Below are 24,296 nucleotides of genomic sequence, written 5' to 3'. Positions count from 1 at the left end.
AATTCTATTAGGCGCCAGACAGGCATCGGTTCCAACAGGGACCAGTAGCACGGGGCACCCGTCGTGGCACAATCAGGGAGACGCGTCCGAAGTGCTACTTCGTCAAAACCGACATGACAAAAATTCAATTCTGTACTACAATTCTGTACAAGGCACCGAGTTAATACAGGGCTCTGTAAAACGGGACACCTGTCATGGCACTAGAACCGAGAAGTGTTCTGAGTGACCGTTTGTCATACCGAACACGACCAAGGGCGTCCGCAGAATTTTTGCAGGGGGGGTCCCATTGGTTGTTGGCGCCGGAGGAGGCGGGGGGGGGGGTATATTCGTAGAGAAAAGACACTATTTGTGGAGTAAATTTATTTCTTTATATATAAATAAAAAAGAAGTAAAATACACACATGAAAGAAAAATTACAAACCGCAAATTAATGCGCGCCTAGGAGAGATATATTAAAGTTTATCAACGAAGAAGCAATTAAAATTAATAAAAAATGCAAAAAGATACTATCACTTCGTGGAGAAGAGTGCTCAGTCTTGCTGCATACGGGTTCACGACTCACCCGGATTGATGACCAGCACAAAGCACAATATGTTCACAAACACACTACAGTCACTCAGTCAGTCTTCCTTGAACAGCAACTGCAGGCGCCTGGAATTTTTCTGGGCGAATTGCGTAATTACACGGGTGATAAATTCATTCCTGTGCTTCATTACATGCTCTCGGTACACACTCATCATGCACATTGATTGGAAAAACGTTTGAACGCGTACGTTGAAAACAAAAGATGACTTATATATACAACGAAAACTTATTTACAAGATAAATGCACTCTCGCAGCTTCATACACCTCACTCCATCTTGCTCGCGCATCCGCACAGTCGAGCAACCGCACACACACTGCTCGCCGCTCGTCGTTTTCTCGTCCGCTGTATTGGTTGTTCTCACCTTCGTTGACAACCGGCCACTAAAAACACCGAAGCACAAACACAGAGGCGCGCACACGTGCAAGGGCTTACTTTGGGGGTGAAAGGTACGCCGCGCGACTTGCAAGGGGAAGGGACACTCGCCACACCGGTCGGAAAATTTGTTTTGTGTGTTTTTATGGGGTTCAGAGCCCCAAAACAACTCACGCTATGAGGGACGGAGTAGTGCAGAGTTCCGGATATTGTCGGCCTCCTGGGTCTCTACCATGCACTGACACGCACAGTACATGGGCGCTGTTTTGATTTAACTCAGCCAGAGGTGACAGGCGAGCCAGGCAGGCGCCATCGGGCTGCGTTGACCAAAGGCGCAGGTTTTCGGAGAAGACGCAAGGAACGCTGGTGTGGGGGCGCCTCTGGAGACTGCGTCGCCGTGAACAAAAGCAGCTAATCCCCTTTGCCGAAGATTCTGAAAGCGGCACTTCTACCGAACTGCGCCCTCCCGTGGATCGGAGGAGACAGCGAGCGGCGGCGGCGGCGCCGACCCATCGCCCGCTTGCCCCTGAGCAGCCCGACAAAGCGGGGGTGGACACGGCTGATTTGTCCTTCCCTCCTGAAGAATTCATCGGTGGCCGGCGCACGAACGTATGCTCATTATAGCGAGCGACGAAGGCGAAAACAAGATGCCCTGTGCACTGTCTGCCACCGTGTCGCTATCTCTCTAGAGATCAAAGAAACAGACACCCATCTCAAGACGGCTCGAAACACGTGCTCGCCGGTGCCGCTGTATGTCTGCAACAGGTCGCCCTTCAGCAGAGCTGACGGTGGCGTGGTTTCAAAACGGCGCAACGACGAGCGACCGGACGCGGCATTTCGCCGATGTGACCCAAAGCGTGGAAGCGGGGCTGCTTTTACCCTTTTGGCTGAGCGCACCACCGCCCCTGGCGTGCGTCCATCACTCACGGTTCGAGTGAGTGATTTTCCAGGGGTGTGCAGCGCCCTCCCTTGCCCCCCCCCCTCCCCCCCCCCCTCCGGACGCCCATGAACACGACTGAAAAAAAATTCAGAGGGCACTTCGACTGTCTAAAGTGAGTAGAGGCGAAAGCGTTTTCCGCACCACTTTGCCTACGTGACACTTGTGACGTCACCACTGGATGACGTCACACATAATTAACGAAATAATGACAATTTACTAATTAGTTACTAATTACGGATTAATCACTCAGCACTAATTGACTGCTAATTAACGGCGCTTAAGCTTCGCCTTTAGGAGTGGAACGTGACAGCGTGTTGTAGCGCTGCCAAGGAGTCCACGGAACGCCACCATCCGTTCGGCGCGATGCGTTGCCCTTTGAATGCAACGCGTTTTTCAGGGAAGGAATTGGCGCCGCAATTCTCAGTCATCTCGGTGAACACCCGAGCCGCACCGTACAGAAAGGTAAGAAGTGGCAGCGAAAGAAGAAAGGGGGGCCGTAATGAAGAAACTGAAAATTTGAAAACTGTATTTGAGGACAGGAAATTACGCAGTAACTGTCTCATATCTAGGTGGACACCCGTCAAAACGCGGACACATCTGTCGACACGGCTGCCGACACGGATGCTAACGACAGCATGAGACAATCAAGGCTTTCGCCTTAATAATGCGGCGCCCGACAGACAACAGTTGCGTCGTTCGGCGAGGAATCCAGCGCGGCGCCGTCAGAGACGCCCTCAAGTCGAGCTTCGTTGCGTTAATCCCGAGAACAATCTATACGGCTCGAGAGACGCCAGAGCTGATAGGGCTGGGTACCAAGTGCGCCCGGCGCGGAAAATTCACTGTAATGCGAAATTCAACGCAGCGCAAGAGACGCCCAGTATGGAAAGTCCCTGGAGATAGGCCCGACGCGGCCCAGCCAAAAGACGCGCTCTATGACCGACTTCGCCTCCTCAAACATATCACAGTCTAAGCGACGCCAGACGAGGCCTGATTAAGACTCAAGAAAGTGCGTCTGGATGAGGCGGAACCACGGCCTAAGGCTCGCTTCGTCGTCACGAACACATTTTGCGACGCCACATACGCGTCTGCTTCGTACGACTAGGTAACCCGAGGCGTTCGGGTGTGGCAGAACCACGACGCGCATTACAAATCTTGTTTCGGTGTGTCGAACGCGATAACAGTTTATGCGACGCCACGGCACGTGGGCACGTAACCACGTAAGGGCCTGCCCTGCCTGGCACAACCGTGGAGACGCGCCGTCTCTATTCCTCGTGCCCAACACCGCCAATAAACGCGCGGCACGCGCTTTGTTCACGAGGGCCCATATCACTGGGAAGTGGTGCAGCTCATCGAGACATCGAATGCACACCTATAGCTCCATCACATCGAATAGTCCTCAGGCCGACAAAGAGCCTCATCTAAAAATCTGCGTCTGACCTACGGATGGCGAGCGAAAAATGAGTTGTAGAGTTGTGATAGGCTTTACACGAACACGTTTTTTAGAGCATTCCCCATCACAAAAGTGCGATGCACTCACCACTGAACGCTCACCGGGAAGACCGCATTTCTCGGAGCCTGGCACAGGATTTTGAGGCGACGCTGGGTGGCGGCCGGCGTTGACGAATGCCCGTAGCAGTCCTCCACTCCAACGCTCTATGCTGACGACTCCTTCCTCTCGCGTTCTTCTTCCTTTTATAGCTTCTGAGTTCGATGATGACGATGTCGCTAAGTCTCGTCATCGTCGTTGGTGAGCACCTATCGGCCAAGGGGAGAACAGTGAACACATCTTACCTTATTTAGTGTTTCACACAGCGATGCCATTCATATTGATGTCGTACATCATCAATTTCCGTCAGTGCGCCTTAAGATTTACGAAGCAGTGCCATGTCTCTGCTCCGCCACCGTCGGTGTCTATTTTTCTTTCGCTCCCACTTCTGCACTGTCACGGACTCGCCAGCACGTGTAACTACAGACGCTCGCCTCAGCGCTGCAAGGCGCAAAGGGCAAGCGGTGTTGGTTTAGTGCATTGTGTTGCTTAGGTTTAGTCTTAGCTTGCTTTAATGAGCATTTAAAAAATTAAGGGGCCACTTTGAGGATCTGAAGTGCGGGAGGCGAAAGCCTTTCCACGCAATTTTGGCTGCACGGCCGTTGCCACACACGAGGCGGCTATGGGTCGACTTGGTTTGGCTAGCCATGACTAATTGGGTGATTGGTTAATGACTAACCAGTCATTACTAGTTAATTGATGACTGGTTAATGACTAGCTAGTTATGAATAATTAGTTGATGACAAACTAGTCATGACGGGTTAATGACGAACTAGTCATGTCTGGTTAATGACTAGCTAGACAGGACTGCTTAATGCTTAACTATTCATGACTAACTAATCATGACTAACTAGTCATGAGTGATTAATGACTAATTAATGACTGGTTAGTCATCACTAGTTAGTCATTAACCAACCATGACTAACTAGCCATGAGTGGTTAATGACTAGTTCAAATGCAAAATGAGCAGTTAATGACCTCAAATGCCAAAGTCTCTGGTTCGATTCTCAGCCTGGACAGTTTTTTTTAAGTAGTGACGCCTAAACGCGGACGCATCTGCCGACACGGCTGCTAATGACAGTATGAGGCATTAAAGGCTTTCGCCTTAGTGCAAGTCGGGGCCACTGAGTGGGCTCACGAGGTCGCCAAGAGCCATGGGCTCGAAGCCACCTAGTATAATGCCCACTATCGCTCAGTGCTGACAATAAACGTTTTCCAATCCAATTTTGCATTATTCTCGGTACTGTGCGATGTCGGTGCACGTTGAAGAACCCCAGGTGGCCGAAATTCCCGGAGCCCTTCACTACGGCGTCCCTCATAGCCCGAGTCGCTTTGGGACGATGAACCCCATAAACCAAAAAAACTTTATTCTGAACATCATATAATACTACTTCCGAACCAATACGAAAAAGAATGTTCTGCATTCTTTCTTGAACAGAAACAATAAATGCGAAGACGCTCTCAAGTGGGAGCGCGTCCATTGCGTCCGCGGGACGCGCAGGAACGAGATCGCGGTTTATCTTACTGCAGTTCGTTTAACTTCTGTGCGATGGCAGGACCTCCTAAATCTTGTGAGGCGCATAACGTCGGTGAAACTCGGCGAATACATATTCTGGCATTGAATTTTCGAATTGCCGCAGACGCAAGGCCTTGGCCAAGCCGAGCAGGGGCAGTGCCTGGCCGGAGCTGCAATCAAAACGTGTGGCTCTCACCTCAGAAAGCAGTTTGCGTGATGGGGTTCGAAGTAAGCGTCACATGTTCTCTGCAGCCGACGCATGAGGTGCCGTGTGACTTGTGCTTCGCCGGCGGTTTAGTGACATGGTTTAGGGGGTTTAACGTCGCGAAGCGGCTAAGGCTATGAGGGACGCCGTAGTGAAGGGCTCCGGAAATTTCGTTCACCTGGAGTTCCTTAACGTGCAGTCACATCGAACAGTACACGGGCCTTTGGAATTTCGCGTCCATAGAAATTCGGCCGCCATGGTCGGGACCGAACCCGCGTTTTTTCGGGACAGCAGCCGAGCGTCATAACCACTCAGCCACCGCGGCGGCTGTTACATGTCGTCCTGAGGAGCCAGAGGTCGGGGCTCGAATATCGGTTACGGCTGTATCGTTAGATAAGCAGAATGCGACGCTGGCCTGATCATCGGCGCATGCTCGTCACTTGTTCCCTTTCTTGTTCCCATTCCCGCAACATGTACAAAACCAGCGCGAATAAACGCCGGGGCGTCTTCGTTGCTCGGAACTGGACGCGGCTGTGAATCTATCGACACAAAGACCGAGACATGGTGTCAGAAGTGCTCGGAAGCCACGGCCACGGTGCTCGTGCGCGGTAAAGAAAGCAGCATGGAACTCGTCAAGCCACCGGGGCTGCTACACTTCACCGCCGAAGTCAGTAAGCAGTGGAAACTTTTCAAACAAAAGTTTGAATTTTTCTTGGTTGCTTCAGAGCCTAACAAGGAGCCTCGAAAGGATGCCGCCAAGATTGCTTTACTGCTAACTGTGGCAGGAGATGAAGCACTGGAAATTTACAACAACTTCACCTTCAGTGCCGGAGAGAGCCGGGAAAATTATGCAACTGTGATTGCGAAGTTCCACACCTACTGCGAAGAGCACCCAAATGAAGTTCATGAGCGCTACCTTTTTCGGCAACGCATCCAAGATCATGGTGAGTCCGTAGAACACTTTGTCAGAGATCTCAGGAAGATGTCTCGCTCCTGCAACTTTGGCAGTATGGCAGATTCGTTCATACGTGGCCAAATAGTTTTTGGAACGAATGATGAGAATGTAAGGCAAAAGCTGCTGCAGAACAAGAAAGAGAACAAGTGACGAGCATGCGCCGATGCTCACGCCAGCGTCGCATTCTGCTTATCTACATGATACACATGGAACGAAAGCATGCCGCTTCCCTAGTGAAACTGCGTTATCCTTATTGAAAGGTACTTTCCGTATGGCTCAAACGAAGACGGTTTAATTATTCAGATTTTATTCGCCATATTGGTTCTCCTTTATGTGTGTTTTTAGTCGCACTTCTCCCGGACCATTTTGAACCAGCTTCTTTATAAATCTAACGCTCAGTGTTCTTGGATGAAGCCTAATTTAACGAAACAACCTAAGCCTAAACCCTGTAAGAGCACAGCTCAAGCAGAAAAACAAGCAGGAAAAAAAGTAAAGAACGCAAGATGAGTTGTTGGGCAAGTTGGTTCATGATTTTGCTCACAGCGCAACCAGTATGGGGAAGACGAAAGAGTGACACTTTCGCCTTTCGTCTCCTGTCCCGTTCTTGTTGCGCTGTGAACAAAATCATGAATACTTACTGTAAGGGATCGTTAGTGTACGCGGGGCCATCGGAACGCGGCTGGGAGCGCTCAAAGCGAAGCGTCTCCTTCCTTGGAACGCGGCCGCTCGCGAACGCGCCGGGAACTACGGGTGTCCCCCGCCCCGCGGTACCGTTTCGCGCACGTGCTGGCGCGAAAGTGTATTTGTCTGTTTTTCACTTTTATTGTGCAATGGAAAGGGCGTTTTGCCCTACGGAAGCTGGAGGGCTGGCCATGCTCTCGGTAAACCAATCATGTGAGGAGTGTAACATGATTGGTTGCTACGAAATGTGGGCCGGGCCTTTAGGTCTTTAAAACCGGACCCCGGAGCCGGAAACGAGGTTCTGCGCTAAGGTAAGATGCTACGCATCTTCGGCAACGCCGAGCAGGGGCCTCCCCTAGTATTAGCCAGATCCACCTTTTGGTTGTTCGTCTTGTTGCCGTTGTATCTAACTTGTATATTCTGTAAATATTTGTATATAAATCTTCAGTTATTGCCTTTTTTATCCCTGCGTGTCAACACATCTTGAGACCGTCTCTGACGGGGCACCTCCGGTGCGAAGATCAAGCTTCAGTCTTCGATTTAAACCAACCGTCTCTGGCGGGGCACCTCTGGTGCGAGGAAGATAGAGAACCTGTGAAAATTTACTGGCGCAGTCGGCAGGATCCTGCGGCCATCGGATGACGGCGCAAGCAGAAGACTGAAGGCAGAGAGAAAGGCGACGGTCAGGCAACAGCAGCGTTCGAGAAAGGACCTGCGGAGAGACAGCGGCAAGGGCCACGGCAGCGGACCAGCGACGCGAGACTACGTCCGGTGAAGGAAAGCAGCGCGTCGAGAACTCGACGGTCACCGGCGGGTCGCAGCAAGTGACGACACCGGGCACAGGACCAGCGGCGTGCGACAGCTCATCGCAGCGTCTGGTGAAAGTGGCGGTGGACTCCGGCGCCAAGGAGCTGGCAATGCGGATCGACGCTTCGAAACTGAGTTTCCTTCGTCGCATTGTTCACGTCCCTGTGCATGTGTTCGAGCCGGTAGGACCGCTGAGGGGTACGGAAGGCGGTATGGAGAGTTATCCAAGCCGGCCCTCACTTGATGTGAAGTACCGAGTAGAATTGGCGAAGGCGCGTTTAGCTTATTATCAGGCAGAGCTTGCAAAAGTGAATGGAGGAAAGGCGCCGCTATGCGAGGAAAAACCTCCGGATTTGCAGGTATTAGAAGCAAGGTGCCAGCAGCTAGAGCTCGAGCTGGCTAAGCTCAAAGAGTCTAGGAGAGCTAGTCAACTAGCCAGGGAGAACTGCTCCGAGTTCCGAGTGGAGATGCCGCCAGTGCTGGAAGGCAAAGGCATATATGCCTGTCAAGTACAGATCAAGAAAACAGCCAGACAGAAGTAAGAAGTGAGCCAGATTTCTGCGAAGCTGGAATCGCAGTTGAAGAAAGTATAGTGACGAAACGCAGCGTCGCGGTATTAGAGGCGGTGAACGCGCACTCCGATGATCCAGCTGCACAGGTTAGCTCAACCCCAAATGAGACCAGGGACGAGGGCGCGAGTTCAGGAATAAAAGCTCGGTCTCAAGCAAGCTACGAAAAAGAGCTTTTTGTTCAGCAGGAAACGGTCAGTGAAGGCAGACGCCAGACTGGCGAGCGAGTGAAAGGGGGAAGTCTAGCGTTGCCGCAGCGGCACACCGTGTCGGGCATAGGGCATGAAGTGTCCCGTAGCGCTATTGATGCCAGGACCTTCCATCCGAGGCAAAGAACGAAGGTTGGCCTGATGGGCCGACGGGACCGAGCGCCGCGCAGTTGCTGAACGCACCCGACGTGTGTCCCACCAGGTCCTTCGAGGACAAGGAGATGCGTGGCGACTTGCCACAAGGCAAATTAGGGTCAAGCAACTGCCAGGGAGCTCATGCAGTCTCAGACTATGCCACGGGGCCAGCGGGCGCTGATCAAGCACGGAGCGGCGGTTTCAAAGTTTGCTCGTGCAGTAAAGGTGCAGATGGCCCCGGGCGAGGTGGAGTGGCAGGAGGCGGGTGCGTGGCTTTCACCTTGAAAGTCGGCGCGTGGAACAGTTCGTTCCGTACTGCAGTATGCCAGATCAAGTGTAGTAAAACCGGCCTCACTGGTACGGTTAGATTGAGAAGGGGATGTGCCCCTTGCGCAGGGCGCGGCCCGTGCTGGCGCGTCGGAGAGAGCGTGCCCTCGGGGGCGTCGTGTGGTCAGGGATTTGGACCCATCGAGGGCCGGGATGTGTTTGATCCTGGAGGGAACCAGCTGTTGAGTTCTTGCCCCGCTGTGGCACCAGCCTAATGAGCCGAGTGGAAGTTAGGCGTTAATTGTGTTGAGACGCGTAGTGGCTCGAACGCACACAAGGACGCTCGGTGCGACTAAGGAGGCTCACGTGGCCACTTACGGACGTCGTGCGAGTGCTAGTGAACGCTCAAGTTGCGAGTGTCTGTGTGTGTGTGTGTGCTCGTTCGCGAGCAGGACGAGGGTGTCCACTTGGAGGTGGTGAACTGGGTGCAACGCACCAACTTGGACGCTGTGTTACGGCGCACGGCAGGCATGCCACTGTGTGTATTTAAGTGTGCATTTTCTTAATGTTGTGTTGGTGCCCGTGTGCATTTTTTTGTTTTTGGTTTTGTTGGTGCAACTGGTCGCAGCGCGACAGCTTGGACTTCGGTGAATGCGCTGGTTTTACAGGTGTGAAACGCGCATTTGAATGTGTACGTTTTGTTTATGTTATGTCACCCGAAGGGTAGTTTCGTGTCAGACACCGATCCCTTTTGTTTGTAATTCTAAAAGTGCCATTTGAGCCCTTTGTAGAATCTTGGGAAGGGCGTGTAAGGGATCGTTAGTGTACGCGGGGCCATCGGAACGCTGCTGGGAGCGCTCAAAGCGAAGCGTGTCCTTCCTTGGAACGCGGCCGCTCGCGAACGCGCCGGGAACTACGGGTGTTCCCCGCCCCGCGGTACCGTTTCGCGCACGTGCTGGCGCGAAAGTGTATTTGTCTGTTTTTCACTTTTATTGTGCAATGGAAAGGGCGTTTTGCCCTACGGAAGCTGGAGGGCTGGCCATGCTCTCGGTAAACCAATCATGTGAGGAGTGTAACATGATTGGTTGCTACGAAATGTGGGCCGGGCCTTTAGGTCTTTAAAACCGGACCCCGGAACCGGAAACGAGGTTCTGCGCTAAGGTGAGATGCTACGCATCTTCGGCAACGCCGAGTACGGGCCTCCCCTAGTATTAGCCAGATCCACCTTTTGGTTGTTTGTCTTGTTGCCATTGTATCTAACTTGTATATTCTGTAAATATTTGTATATAAATCTTCAGTTATTGCCTTTTTTATCCCTGCGTGCCAACACATCTTAAGACCGTCTCTGACGGGGCACCTCCGGTGCGAAGATCAAGCTTCACTCTGATTTAAACCAACCGTCTCTTGCGGGGCACCTCTGGTGCGAGGAAGATAGAGAACCTGTGAAAATTTACTCTTACCAAGTCGCCCAAATTTCCACCTTGCTCAAGTTGGTTCATTGCAGCGTAAAGATGGGTCGCGCGAAAGGGACAATCGCATAAAAGACGGGCTTCTTGTCCTGTCTTCTTTCATGTGTGATTGTCCCTTTTACGCAGCCCATCCTCACGCTACAGGGAAAGAACGGTTATTTCTACGGTAGATTGTTGTCCGTGATAAATTATGCATGATTTTCACACTCGCTACTTCATAAAATATGCAGTCGCACTTTACTTTCTCTTCCCTCTTCCGTAATAGAAGGCTTATCGTTTCGAATGCGCTATGCAGAAACAAGATGGGAGGCAACTCCGTTTAGCTTACCAATCTTGTTAATCTTTGCAATAGAAAAGGGATTTGTTGACGGTCAGTCGCCCTTCCCTTTCCAGCCAGTCCAATTATACAGGCCGAGAAATCAGCCTGGTCGTGTCCCTGGATGCCGACGGACGAGCTTCCGGCGAGTTCAAACAGGTGGCGCTCAAATACACGAGTAAGTGTCGCTCGCTATAACTGCGGGGAAGTGCAGCCCACACCTCGATTGTCGGCCAATTTTCCTGTTACGGCATGTGGAACCCTCTACTACTTCCCTCTCTTACCCTCCTCCATTCCATAGCCTTCGTGCCTGTTCCACACAAGCAGTGACCAGAAGATTTTGTGACAACTGCAACTTCTTTCTGTTCTCTTTTCCCCCTTCATTATGCTTCCAGATCTCTCTCTCTCTCTTGCTCAGCGGACGCTACTCTAGCCTGCACTTCAATTTCATTCAGGTGAGAGCAGAAATGTGGAAACATTTGTAAAAGGAAAGCCAACTTGGCTGCCAGAATTGGTTGCGCGCAGTGTATCACGCATGCTGCCACCCTACCTCGCGGTTCTCGATGCTTCAATAGACAAAATTTCACCTAACATTTTACAAAATTTTTAAAACTAGGCTTTTTGAGTTGAGAGAGCGCTTTTTTCTGCGTAGCATTGTCAGCGGCGTAGCACTTCAGAACACAGCTAAGACTTGCTAACTGGCGTTCTGGTTAGCTAATATTTTTTAATAGTTAACTTTTTACTCTTACTGTTAGGCTTCTTATCATCAAGAGGCAAGCAGCCCACCGTAATATCCATATCAGTTTCTCCAATTACGAAAACGTTGTTATGCTCAGCGCAGTAGGCCAACAAATTTTGGCTACATCGCGCCAAAATACATGCGTTTTCGAGAAGCTTGCAAGCAAAGCAACCTTTACAGTGTACGTAACTAATCAAAATAGCCAAAATTTGTTGGACAACAGCGTCGAGGGTAATCACATTTTCAAATTTTAAAAACTGATATGGATATTAATTACGGTGAGCTAGACGTTCACTCGATAATTAAGGAGCCTAACAGTGATAGTTAAAAACTTAACTAGTCAATGTTAGTTAACGAGCCTGCTAGTTAGCATATCTTAGCTGTATTGTGAGGTACTACACCGCTGATAAGGCTATGCCGAAAAAGCTCTTTTCTAACTGAAAAAAGCCTATTCTTAGAAATAGTGGAAAATATTAGATGAAACACCCTGTCTAGATGCATATTTACAGTGATGTCTGAATAAACGCTTTAATTTTGCCGTCCATATCACGTATGCTGCATGGCGTCGGAAGTGAGCGGAAGCTCGTTTCTCACGTCATGTGTCGTTCACGAAACGCGACAACTACCGCAGCTGTCTCGTGGTTACATGGTATGGTATGTCATGCGTGTAAAGTTTTACAAAATAGTAATTTCGATCGTTGCAAGAACCTTCGAAAGCACACAGTTTCCGAATTTGTTTAAATGCCGGTAAATGAAAAGATATTGTGACGAAAACATGACCGCGGATTTTACCCCTGCAGCAACAGTAGTATATCTAAATCCTACCTTCCTTAGCGGAAGTTTCGCTTCTTTGCGCAAGCATCGTGGCTGAGGACAATTAAGTGGACTTTCATTGCAGGACATAGGCAAACCCTGAAGCCAAATTTGGGTTGCCCCTAAACGCATTTCATTCCATTTCATTGATTGATACCCTCAGGGTGGGAACATTATAGAGGGGAGTGGGTTAATGGAACAAAATCTATAAACACAGCAAATCACAATACAAGTAACAAATAATGTGAATGTCTGGAATATAAGTGTATACAACAGGATGAATGATTACAAACTGAAATACAGTTTCTAATTGTAATGTCGCATGTCACAGTACACAGAGTCGCTAAAATACAAAAGAAACAAACTAGGAAGGTGATTCGTTATACAGTACAAAACTTGCTAGTAACTATATATTGCGTATGGCTGACTGAAATAATGAAGGTTGGGTGATCATTGCAACGGAGGAGGGAAGGCGATTCCAGTCTACTGATGTGCGTGGTAGGAATGAATCGGAAAATGTTTTAGTATTGCATATAAATGTGCCAACTTTGTGAATGGGGTCTAAACGTGCTGACACATATGAAGGTGGAATTAGCAATTAATCATGCAGGATATCGTGGTAAAAGATCTTATCGCGTTTTGGGAGCGGTTTAATCGGGTGAAGCATGTAGTACTTCTGCCCGTCAGCGGGGCTAACTTCAGTGGTGGCATACTATAACAAAAGAGTAGATTGGACAGTAATATGGTCATGTGACAGTGGGCATAGTTTCTGAGCATAGTTAGCAAACACTTAACTTATACGGTTGGAAAAATAACCGCTACATGTATTCCAATTCCGGAAAAATAAATGAGTTATATACGACGATTTTACTGTTGTGTGCTGAAAACGGAGTAGTCAGCAAAATATATCGCGTGAGATCTATATTGAAACCAGTACTACAATGCCATTGAAACTCTTAATCTACGTAAGCATGGCTCATACGTAGTGCACATGCTTAAATTGAGTATAGTATAAAAGGCATCGGCATCTGGGCTTGGAAATTGACACCGTAGCCACATAGCCAACGAATCTGGACAGAAGCATTTTTGAACAGGAACCACTTTATGAACTCAATTTTATCACATACCGTAAGATTTCACTATAACAATCAGTATATCCGTAAAATTCTCGTCGCAGGCTCGATATTTTTTTTTGCTATTAACGTTTTTGCTGTTGTCAAAAGCACTCCCCATTTGTTTTATTGGCTGTCTTGACGGTTCGATGAGAATGATGGAAACCCTCTAAAAGAAATATTTCGCTACGAATCGGGGGAATGGACCCTTATATTCAATATTTACGTAACAATAACTTATAATATATTAATATTCAATTTTTTTTTTCCTGGAGCGTTGGACATGTTCAGAAAAGACAGGCGCGGCTAACTTCTCCCACAGGCAACTTCTAACCTTCGGTTTCTGTCCTATTGTCTTCCCAGAGCGCACTGATCGGCTTCTGCTCGGTGTGCATGGATGACACAACGCTGGTCAGCGTGCGTATTTACGGTTTGCGCTCGCGCCCAACATCCATCGACATCAACGGCCGTCCACTCCGGTTTAGCGTGTTCCGCAGAGTAAGGTATCCCTCCCGGCTTCTTCTCTGGGTGTGGTAGTACTGCACGAGGCATTGCCCATGGACAAGTGTCTGTAAAAATTTTGTATACCACCGAGAACACCGCTGGAGCAGAAGCGTTGAAGAGGGGCGGTGCTGTTGTTGGCGGAGCCCGTCTGTGCCTAGGCTGCGCTGGACCAATACCTCTTATAGTCTGTTCAGGGGGTGCTGGCTGGGCGAACAAACATATTACCCTCGCTTTCGTGCTTTGGTTCCGGGAGACAGATAAGGACATGCCCGTTCGCTTGGCGCACTCTCGGGTTCGGTGGCTAAAAGCGGTGCCGTACCCTCGGTAACGGCGAGTGCCTCTGACAACAGCTCCGCTAGGGTGCCTCTCTCCAGCGCTCACCACAGGCTGCGGCCACTTTGGACCCCAAGCTTTTGACAGACACTGTACACTCCTTGGCAAAGGCGCTCGGCCGTCCGCTGGTTTCCCTCCCGGGTCATGTGATCGCAATCCACTTACGGCATCCCTGGAGCTCCAAACCATTGATGGGTGAACAGACCTTTGGTTCTGATCCCTGCGGAGTTTTGGTGCTTCAGTGGTGCTGAAAGAATTTTGCAACACGGCTCAACAGCGAACCCAGAGGGCGCCAGAAGGATTTTGATTACGTTTGTCTAGGCGACATCACAACCGGCCTTGCGCTGTCACCAACGGCGGTGTCACAGCGACGGGTTAAGTGGACCACACCACGGGATATTCACTCCGCGGCCCACACGACATTCGTAACTTTAAACGTATTTTGTAACATTTCATTCAATTGAGAAGTCAATCGGGACCAGAAAAACAGAAGGCTTGAAAGGAAACGACCAATCACGGATATGGGCGATCTGGAGGCTGAGCCGGCTCTATCCGCCCTGTACTGATGACGCATCCAGTCCGGCCGTGTCATCGGAACCACGTGCGCCAATTCCACGCTCAGCCACAACGTAGGTTCCTTGCTGAGACTGCATTAGTGGCTTTAAAGCCCGCCTGACGTGTCGAACACGTCTTCGCCGGTGCGACATCGGCATGGCGCATTTCTTCCAGTAAGTGACGTCATGGACGTATTTCTGCCACGGCCATAGTGATGTCATCGTCGGCACCCTGTCAAAGATCAGAGGAACTAATGAAACGAAATGACCATCAAAATGTTCTGCTCTTGTACTGTACTGTCGAGTTGCCTACCGGTCAGCGCAAAAGTTTCGATAACGCCAGCGCCGTCCACACCGGGGAAAGTCCCACATGAGGCTATCGCTGAATCCGATACGCTTTCATCCACCGATTACCAATGCGACTCGAGGCTGGAGCCGAAGGCGGTTTATAGCAGTAGATATGCACTGGAGCGTCGCATTGGAACGGAGGCGACACAACTGCGCTCGCTCGGAGCCTCGCCGCTTCTAAAGCGGTAAACCTCTGCTACAGTTTTTATTCCATCGTGCTTTGGCTTGCTTAACGAAGGCATTGGATAGCCCGACATTTACTGATGCGTTTCGTGTGCCCTTTCTCTCTTTGCAGTATCTGGAAATATTGGACGTGAACTACGACACTTTCCGGCCATTTCTAATCACCCTGGCATAGTTTTCCGCCAGAAGAAACGAGAGACTGCAAATGCCTCCTCCATTGTCAACGCCTGCTCAAGTTTGGGGAGAAAAGCAGCAATAAAAAAAGAACACGTGATCCCAATGACTGCGAACTCCTGATGCCGCAAAGAACAGCCCTTCTGCTTATGCGGAAACCTTGCGGGGACTGGCAAGCATTCATCGGGCGTTTGCAGTTAAAAGCTTCTCCGAGGTGAATATTGGTCTTTGGATAAACTTTCTTGACCTCTTAAAAACAATCAATGGAAAGTGTCTCCGTCAAATACTGCAAAAGAAAAAGCTATGATAGGATAAATTCAACGAAGCATACGATAACACAAGATATAATGCCACTCAGGAAAACTATATCTTACAAGCATCATCGAAGTTGCTTTTTTCGAAGTTGTGTTTTCACCCAGTGACACATAAACGTGACTTTCGAATAAATTGAACCCCATTGCCTCCATGGCGCATTACTTGAGATTTAATGGCTCAATGTGTAATCCGCACACTATGTACTACGCTCTGTATATATCGGTTGGAAGTGACGTGTAAACGCTGCGATGAAATTAGATTTTTTTTGCTAGAGCGTGTGCGTATGCATAGCGGTACTACGTATTGTGGTATTTCTCTGGAGTGAATGCTGCCCCTTGAGAGTTCTTAAAAAATTGATGTTGCGTACAGTACCCTTCGCCAAGGGATAATACAGGAATTCAAATTGATTGGAATTGAATGCGATATCCAACGTGTAGACAGTAGTGCAAACAGTGTGCAGTCCTTGTCAAAATTTAAGACCCAAGGGGTTTGCCTCCGTGCGTTGCAGTGTGCAAAGACTGAGGTTCACATAGGTTAAGGTTAAGGAGAACAGAAAACAGGGCGAGGCGACAGTGATTCATGTCCACGGAGCGCAAAGAAAAAAAAAATCACAGGGATACCTAATCCCCACTACAAGCTGGAAATACGATGCTTTTACCTGAAGTTCTGTCACTTCTCATCAGCAAATGGGCGAATTTTTTGGCCGACGATGCATTTTGGCCCCATTGTTGCCCAGTCGAAGAAAAGGACAGAACGGTGTAAAAATACGAAATATTTTCGTTTTGTCATAAGCTGTTCTTTTTTGTATAGTCGGATACAACTGGAACACAAGGGCTTTTCCCTGTAAAAGGACTCTCTTCCAACCAATGTCATCGCACGATTCTCATGACCCTGGTAGCGTGACAATGCAGGGAGCGGCGCCACAATGGAGAGAGGGGTCTATGCCCGACCATAGAGGGAAGGGACTACCCCCTTTCATCTACCACTCCCTGCTTTGTCACACTCGCAGGGTCACGAGAAACGGCCGACGCCTTTACCTAACTGGGGGTCCTTTCACCGGGAAAAACCGCTGCTTCTTCAGTTATATCCGACTATAGAATTGCAGTGATTTCTGCAGTAATTTTCAGTAGTCTGTAGTTGTGCACAACCTTTCTATAATAAGCACAGAAAATTCTGTTGTAGCTACAAGTTCATGAGCAAAAACATGCAGAAAATTTGTGGTGTGGACAGAAAATGTTCTGTTGTGTTTTTCGACTGGGTTAATGCTTTCGCATTAAAACGTGGCCTCGAGGCAGAGAACGCCTGTGTTGTGTACGTCTCTGCTTGAAGAAATGAACGGCGGCGCAACAAGGACACTAACGAGAGAGGGGACACCACATGCGCACACTACCAACTGTTCATTGCATGGAAAGGTGGCATAATTAAACATACAGCTCAGGCATGACACTCATCGCATTATCGCTCCGAACCCAACACGTGGAAAAAAAAAAATCTCTGCCTCTCCCGTAACCGAGAGTAGAGTAAGCATGAAATGTTTACGGGCCTAATGTCATCTCGGTGGACACCCGAACCGCACCGTACAGGAAGGGAGGAACGGCACCACCCGTTCAGCGCGATGCCTTGCCATTTGGTTTTTTGAGGAAAGGAAATGGCGCAGTAATTCTCTGCCATCTCGGTGGACACCCGAACCGCACCGTAAAGCAAGGGAGGAACGCCACCACCCGTTCGGCGCGATGCCTTGCCCTTTGAACGCAGCGCTTCTCCCCCGGGCCCCTGTGCACCTGCGCAGCTTTGCTTCGATGCGCGAAGCCCCTAAGAGATCACGTACGACAACGAAGTGTACGTGGCATTTATGTGCTTTTTGCAGGCGTTATTAGAAATCGGAAATTATAATTCCGTGCATTATCAAACGCACAGCGCGACTGATATCTTGATAAACATTGAGAAGGCACTGGCAGCAGTTATTTTTTGTGACTCGTTTGGAGACCAACCGTTGCTTGCATGCCGGTCGCGTAGGAGGGCTTAGAGAGTCTCGTTAAATCTCGTTAAGTCTCGTACGGTGCCCGGATGTTCTCGTTTCAGAGCCCGGATGACTGGAATTCAGTGCCCGGATGACTCGATTTCAGTGCCCGGATGACTCGATTTCAGTGCCCGGATGACTCGATTTCAGTGCCCGGATGACTCGATTTCAGTGCCCGGATGACTCGATTTCAGTGCCCGGATGAGTGTATTTCAGTGCCCGGATGAGTGGATTTCAGTGCCCGGATGATGGCTCTCGGTCTCGGCGTGACGTCACCACACTGCTGACAACGGGGGCTAAAAGCATTTCATGCTTAAAACAGCAACATCAGGATAAAAGACAAGAACCCTTAACCTCTGCAGAAAAAACTAAAAGATTTTGATAACAGAACTTTGAGCAGGCCATCTCGTAGCAAAAGCAGAGTCAAACAAGAGAAGCAAAAGCAGTAAAAAAAAAAACAATCGTAGCAAAGGCAGAGTCAAACATATTAAGCAAAAGCAGTCAGAACCCGAAAAAACACAAAACGGAAAAAACAAACCCAGTAACAAAGTTAACAACCCGCCTAAAACAAACAACAGACGGCCGCTAGAAATGCAGGGCTGAAAAGATGCACAGCACGTGGCGTCACAAAAAACTGTCAAGAAAGGACACTTCTTTTCTACGGAGGGATACTGAAGAGTCGCTAACACAAGTGGTTCCCTTATTGATCATAAAGGCCTCAAGAATTTCGCGTGCCACCTGATCGCGACTCCTGCCCAGAATCCTTATTCCGTTAAGCACTGGCTCACACTTGCAATCTTTACAATGTAGGGGCAAATTCGACCCGCCTCCGTTTTCTAACGACTTTTCATGTTCCCGTGTTCTGTCGTTTATGCAGCGACCTGTATGGTCTATATAGACCCCCCCGCACGTCAGTGGGATTTCGTACACCACTCCGACGGCACAAGAAACGAAATGCTTGCCGTGCCTCTTTCCGCACATGGCTTTCTTCTTTTCGCTGATCCGCGAGCATAACCCGCTCAGCTTTCTTGGCGCAGAGAAAACGACAGGAACTTCGTACCGGCCAGCAACTTTCAAGTTGTGCGCCACACGGTGCATATAAGGGACCACTTCTGGTCGCTTTGATCCCGGCTTAGCATTGGATTTTTTCTTCTTTCCTTTCATTTTTTGAAGGAGGGTCTCCGCTACGTTGCAAACAACAGAACACGGGAAGCCAGCCATTTGAAGCCTTTCGATCTGATTGTTAAAGCTAGCCTCAGCCATGTGAGCACAGGACTTAAGCAATGCGGACTCGAGGCAAAGTGACGCGATCGCCCTTTTTACTGTCTTAGAGTGCGCTGATCCGTACGGAAGAAGTTCCTTTTTTGCTCGTGGGGAATACATCCAACAAACTCGTCCTTCTAAAAACTTGATATTAATATCTAAAAACTGCAAGCTGTTGTTGTCAGGAGGTTCGTGAGTAAAAGCCAGCCCTTTTCCCTGTTGTCTGAAAACGGATAAGATTCTTTCCCTGTGCTGGGGAGCGTCAATGCAGAGTTAGTACTTTTTAGTATTACCAAGAAGTCGTCCACGTATCTAAAAATTCGCAGGACTGGGCCACTGTCAAGAGAAGAAGCTAAAGCACGGTCAATAGTTGATAAAATATATTACACAATGCAGGGGCGACACAGGAACCGATGCAGATGCCTCTTCTCTGCAAGTACATTTCAGTTTCAAAGGAAACAAACGTAGACCTTAGGTAGAATTCTAGAAGTGATAAAAAATTGTCAACACGTAGTCCAGCTGAGTTCTGAAATGCGATGGCCCCATTAGATTCTATGCACCCACGTACGGATTTGAAAAGGTCACTATGAGGAACTGAGTAACGTCTCTGCTTCTATTTGTGTGGAACTCCCGTCCTTTTCTCTCCGGAAGGTCTCACTTCCACAGATGCTTCAAGGGCCCCGCTACACTGCTTTGAAAAATGGTGTCCAACAGTCCGAACTGATAGCCTGCTGTATCTATCCAAATCAGTCAAATGTCGTGGAATAGATTAACAGCTGTCCTGCATCACTCTGTCGACTGCCGTCGCAGTCTGCGGTATACGTCACCACCGCTTTTGCATCAGAGGTAACACATGACTTAGTCATATTTTACTTATTTGAATTATCGCTACCACGCTGGAAGTACCTGCGGCCCCATGATCCTTCTAAGTTACGGCCATTTTTTTCCCCGAACGGTTTCACTGCTGGTTCCAAGGCTTTTTCTGTCAATCAGGAGCTTTTTGGATCACAAGAAAGTGAATGCTGGAACTCAGAGACGCTGATTTGGGCCACCTGCGCCGTGTTCGGGGTGTACGCCGCCAGTACGACGACGCATACCAGCATGACGGGCGTCACCTTCTCAAGATGGCGCTGCTCTTGAATAAACTATAATAAAATGGTACATTTTTTAGATACATACAGCATAGCGCGTACCTACCGCTACCGCCACTACAGGATACACGGTAGCGGTACGCGCTATGCTAAATGTAGATACCTTTAGCACAGCGCGTACCGCCACTACGCACGCGCTGATTGGTACCGTCGCGCAGGCGGGTGAGCTGTTGACGGGAGCGTGCCGCCTTCAGGGCGATCTACTGTCCGCGGTAAATGGTAGCGGTACGCACCGTGCTAAAAGCATCTAGTGTCTGCTAACTAACGACTTAGTATCGCATTCAGCAATAGCTATAGAAAGAGTACGAGCCATTAACGTTGAAGCCATTGAAACTCGCACATCAGAGGGCGTCTGTCAAGTTGACATTTACTGCGACTTAATGGTACACACAGCGTGATATCATCAGTCAGCACCATCGCCGGCAGCAGGAGCAGCTGTGGAAGCATCCGCTGATGTTTCTTCGCACGTACCCTGACCGTCGTTCTTCTTGGAGTCTGTTTCACTTGGAGCTGACGGGACATCGTCTTCGGCCGAGGCAGAGCTTTGCGCTCCGGAAGCTTGTTCGGGCAATGGCTCGTCTCGTGCGGTGACACAGGAGCATCCCTGGTGATGCGCCGACACGTCTTCGACGAGAGCAGCGTATGTCGGCATCCAGGCTAACTTGCACCGGGGCATGCGACGGCCCGTGTACCACTCTACGCTGTGGCACCAGGCAACGTAATCGCTCAAGGCAGTGTCCCTTGCCAGGGTGCTGGAGTCCAGTTGCGTGAGGTCTATGTGGCTGATCGGCACCCACACGACTCGACACGGAGGCACGGAATAGACAGCGGCATCTTCGGCCGGAGGCGTTGAAGACATGGCGGGAACTGGCTTGGCTTCAGCATTCGCCGCACGTGTTCCGTTGATAGCAAAGCGCTGGCTTCTGGAAAGTGGACACAACTTCCAGTTGCCGTGAAAGTGAACCGGCTTCCGAGATCTGCCCGGTTTTGTAGCCACGCCTCGGCGGCTTTCGACAGTGTTATCGGTGGGTGACTCACAGCTTTTGCGGACGAAGCATATCACAGACAAACCTCGATAGCGAGATAAAACTGAAGATGGAAGGGGCACATACCCCCTAAAGGAGGCTTTCTAACTAGTGGCATCAATTGATTTTCAAGACGTCGTGGTTAATTCGGTTAAACCGTCGTTATCACCCTTTCATGTGCCCCTCCCTGAAATTTCACGCTGGCAGATCCAAAGAGGTAGGTCAAGGAAAAGAATCGGTGGATGCCATTGGCGTTGTATGCGGCTATAGTTCTTTCAGAGAAAGATGATTCAGGGAAAGAGGTGACTTGGCCTGACAAGTTCTATGATTCAGCATTCGGGGTAAGGGGTGCTTGCATCCATAAACAGGGTACTCTACAAAGCGTTGGAAAGGGAACAGCTTTTCAAGCTATCCAAGAAAGGTCTTCGTAGCGATACGGCGACAGCTGCCATGAGCCGGTAGCAGAAACCTGGAAGTCAGCTACCATCGAAAAAAAGAAACTTCTCTTTCCACGCCTTATAGACTTTCGGATTCGCAGAAGAGAACAGCCTCCACAATCTACTAATCTAGCTTATCGACTTTAGATAACCGACGACCTACTTTAGCTTATCGATAATAGCTTATACAGTAGGAAATAGTTGACGATTAAACTCCCCCGCGCTCTTCACACGGCCCAAAATCCGGTTGATGTGAGGGTCGTGAAAAGGTCTTTAGAAGTCGGCAACGCTGCATTCAACTTCTGCCTGCAGGACGAGCCGCTTCGCCACGCTGAAGGAGTTGTTGCTTTGCAGGGTAGCTGACTTCTCGATTTCTGAAACCCGTCTAAACAGCCTCGCAGGATTTTTTAAGCCCTTGCAATTTTTTTCTTCTTCACAGAAAAGCATTTCTTACAGATTCGGAGGTGATTGTCCAGAAAGGGTGAAAATAAATTATTCTTTTATTCATCACATGCTGCAGGCTGAAATATAGACCAAACGGGTGTGGGGTGCACCGAAATACCTACATTGAACGTGCTATTAATAATACGCTTCAAATGGCATGCACATGTAGCAGCAGTAAAGGAGGAGATCGAAGCGACATTTTGTTTTTCTGTCACAAACAGCCCTATTCATGTGACGTCAGCTGCGGGGCCAGCCTATGCAGGAAACTGCGGCGCGCAGCAACATGGTGATCGCATCGCGTCGCAGTCACATTAGCGGGGCCGCCCGGTTTTCCTGGAAATCCGATGACTCCGACTCCCCGGTCAGAAGGAGAGGGAAAGCTTATGCTAGCACCATCCTGTTTATGTCTTCCGGTAACCAGGGTAAGCTATGGGTATGGTGAACTAATAGTACTGCATCACTATCATCAGCCTGACAGCGCCCATTACAGGGCAAAGGCTTCTCCCATATCTCTCCAATAACCCTTGTTTTTTGCCAGCCGCGACCACTGTATCCCCGCAAACTTTTCACTGTATCTCGACAACTGTATCTCCGCACTGTATCTTATCCGCCCACCTAACTTTCTGCCGCCCCCTGCCACCATTGACTTCTCTTGGAATCCACTCCGGGTATAACTTAAGAACGCAGCGGATATTCCCCGTCAAAGGATTCCCTTCCAGCCATTGGCATCGGCCGATTCTCATGGCCCTACTAGTGTAACAAAGCAGGGAGTGGTAGATGAAAGCGGGTAATCCCTTCCCTCTATGGTCAGGGATAGACCCCTCTCTTCATTCAGAAGTGCAAGATGCCGGGCTAGTTGGTATTGCATAATGAAATAAAACAGCCCAATGGACGGGACGAAACACGACGGAGCAAAACACAGACACGGGCGTTGACTAACAACTGAAATTTTATTTCGATGTAGGACACATATGTAAGGTACAAAGAGGGGGGTGTGTCCAAGGCGATCCTGCACAATCACCGAAACAGTGTAGTCACGTCCAAGGGTAAAAACGATAGAAAGGTGAAAGGCCGAAAAAGACAAAAAGCGATAAAAACCACGGTGGAAGAGGCCGGGACGGAAAGTGAAACCGATGAAAACAGATATATACATAGCCAAAAGGCAAAAAGCGGCGTTAAACTAGCGGTGAAAAAACGGGACTAAAATCACGGCACGAAGTGATTAACAAAAATGACAGAGAGGGGAATTTAAGAAAAGGATTAAACATTAACCCTGCCTCTAAGAAAACCCAATTCTTTTTGCGAGAAGCACAGGGAGGGTGCACTCACACATTGTTCCTTTGCGTTGTGGATTTCGAACGCTTCTGCGATTTCCCTGGATATCCTATCCCGTCCTCTAGCAAGAATTGTGCAGCGATAGAAATCTGGGTAACAGGTTTTGTCCGGATCAACGTACTTACGTTTGCACTTTTTGCAGTGCTTGGCAAGGGGCCCAGAAATTGCAATACTGTCTACATTGTTCCTGTGCTCTTGAAGCCTAAGGTTGAGGCACCTGCCTGTTTGGACAATATATCTCTTCCCACAGGATACGGGCAGAGAGTAGACGACGCCGGTTTTGCAAGGGACGAGTTGTTCCGAATCAGTCTGCCCACACCCACGGGCGATCAGAGGTTTGTTTACCTTCGGGCAGAGGGCGGAAAGCTTGCTTGGCGCTGAAAAGACGGCGTCAACCCCTGAACGTTTCGCGACTTTTTTGAGGCGGTGGCTGACCTCATGAATGTAGAAGCATTACGACCACTCTTCTGTTCTCCCTGTTGGACGCCTCCTGCGCGTCACGTCGTCCTTGTTTCTTGGCGACGGACCCCGCCACGGACATCAGAACGTTCAGGGGATATCCGGCGGTTGACAGGCGCTCGACCTGGTTGCTAAAACTATTCTGGAAATGATGTTCACAGGACTTCTGAAGCGCATTTTGAAAACAAAGTCTTACTATCCCTCTCTTAACGTGTTTTGTATGGGCAGACATAAAAAGCAGAAGGTTTGGCCAATGTATTCCTCTGGCTTTAACGCATGAAACGCCGCATGAATGCTCAAACAGATTTCTGGACTTGCGACTGCATTTCTCTAACCCGCATACCTGCTGGTCCTATCAGCCCAGGGGTAAGAAACCTCTTCTGCCTTTTATGTCTACCCATAGAAAACTCGTTAAGAGAGGGATAGTAAGACTTTGTTTTCAAAATGCGCTTCAGAAGCCCTGTGAACATAATTTCCAGGATAGTTTTAGCAACCAGGTCGAACGCCTGTCAA

The 24,296-nt window shown here is 49.3% G+C and overlaps 1 protein-coding gene across 15 annotated transcripts in view; it reads right to left on the bottom strand.

Annotated features, from left to right (window-relative positions):
- LOC149348587 (uncharacterized) overlaps nt 1-24,296 on the bottom strand; it is a 176,909-nt gene that overhangs the window by 34,837 nt on the left and 117,776 nt on the right. For 5 of the 15 annotated variants that reach the window (XM_089588207.1, XM_089588201.1, XM_089588199.1 and 2 more), the window contains exon 1: nt 3,451-3,719. The exons of 8 other annotated variants lie outside the window; for them this stretch is intronic. In XM_089588207.1, coding sequence (XP_089444333.1) covers nt 3,451-3,638 — 188 coding nt within the window. In that variant the 5' untranslated portion in view covers nt 3,639-3,719. Of the gene's footprint in view, nt 1-3,450; nt 3,720-24,296 lie in introns of those variants that run through there. 2 more of the 15 variants (XM_089588212.1, XM_089588198.1) reach the window with 2 other exon arrangements.

The sequence above is a fragment of the Amblyomma mixtum genome, chromosome 4 (assembly GCF_055824585.1).
Source record: "Amblyomma mixtum isolate Tamu chromosome 4, ASM5582458v1, whole genome shotgun sequence".
In the NCBI taxonomy this organism is placed as follows: domain Eukaryota; kingdom Metazoa; phylum Arthropoda; class Arachnida; order Ixodida; family Ixodidae; genus Amblyomma; species Amblyomma mixtum.
The sequence above is the reverse complement of the archived record's forward strand: the minus strand, read 5'-3'. Positions and strand labels throughout refer to the sequence as shown.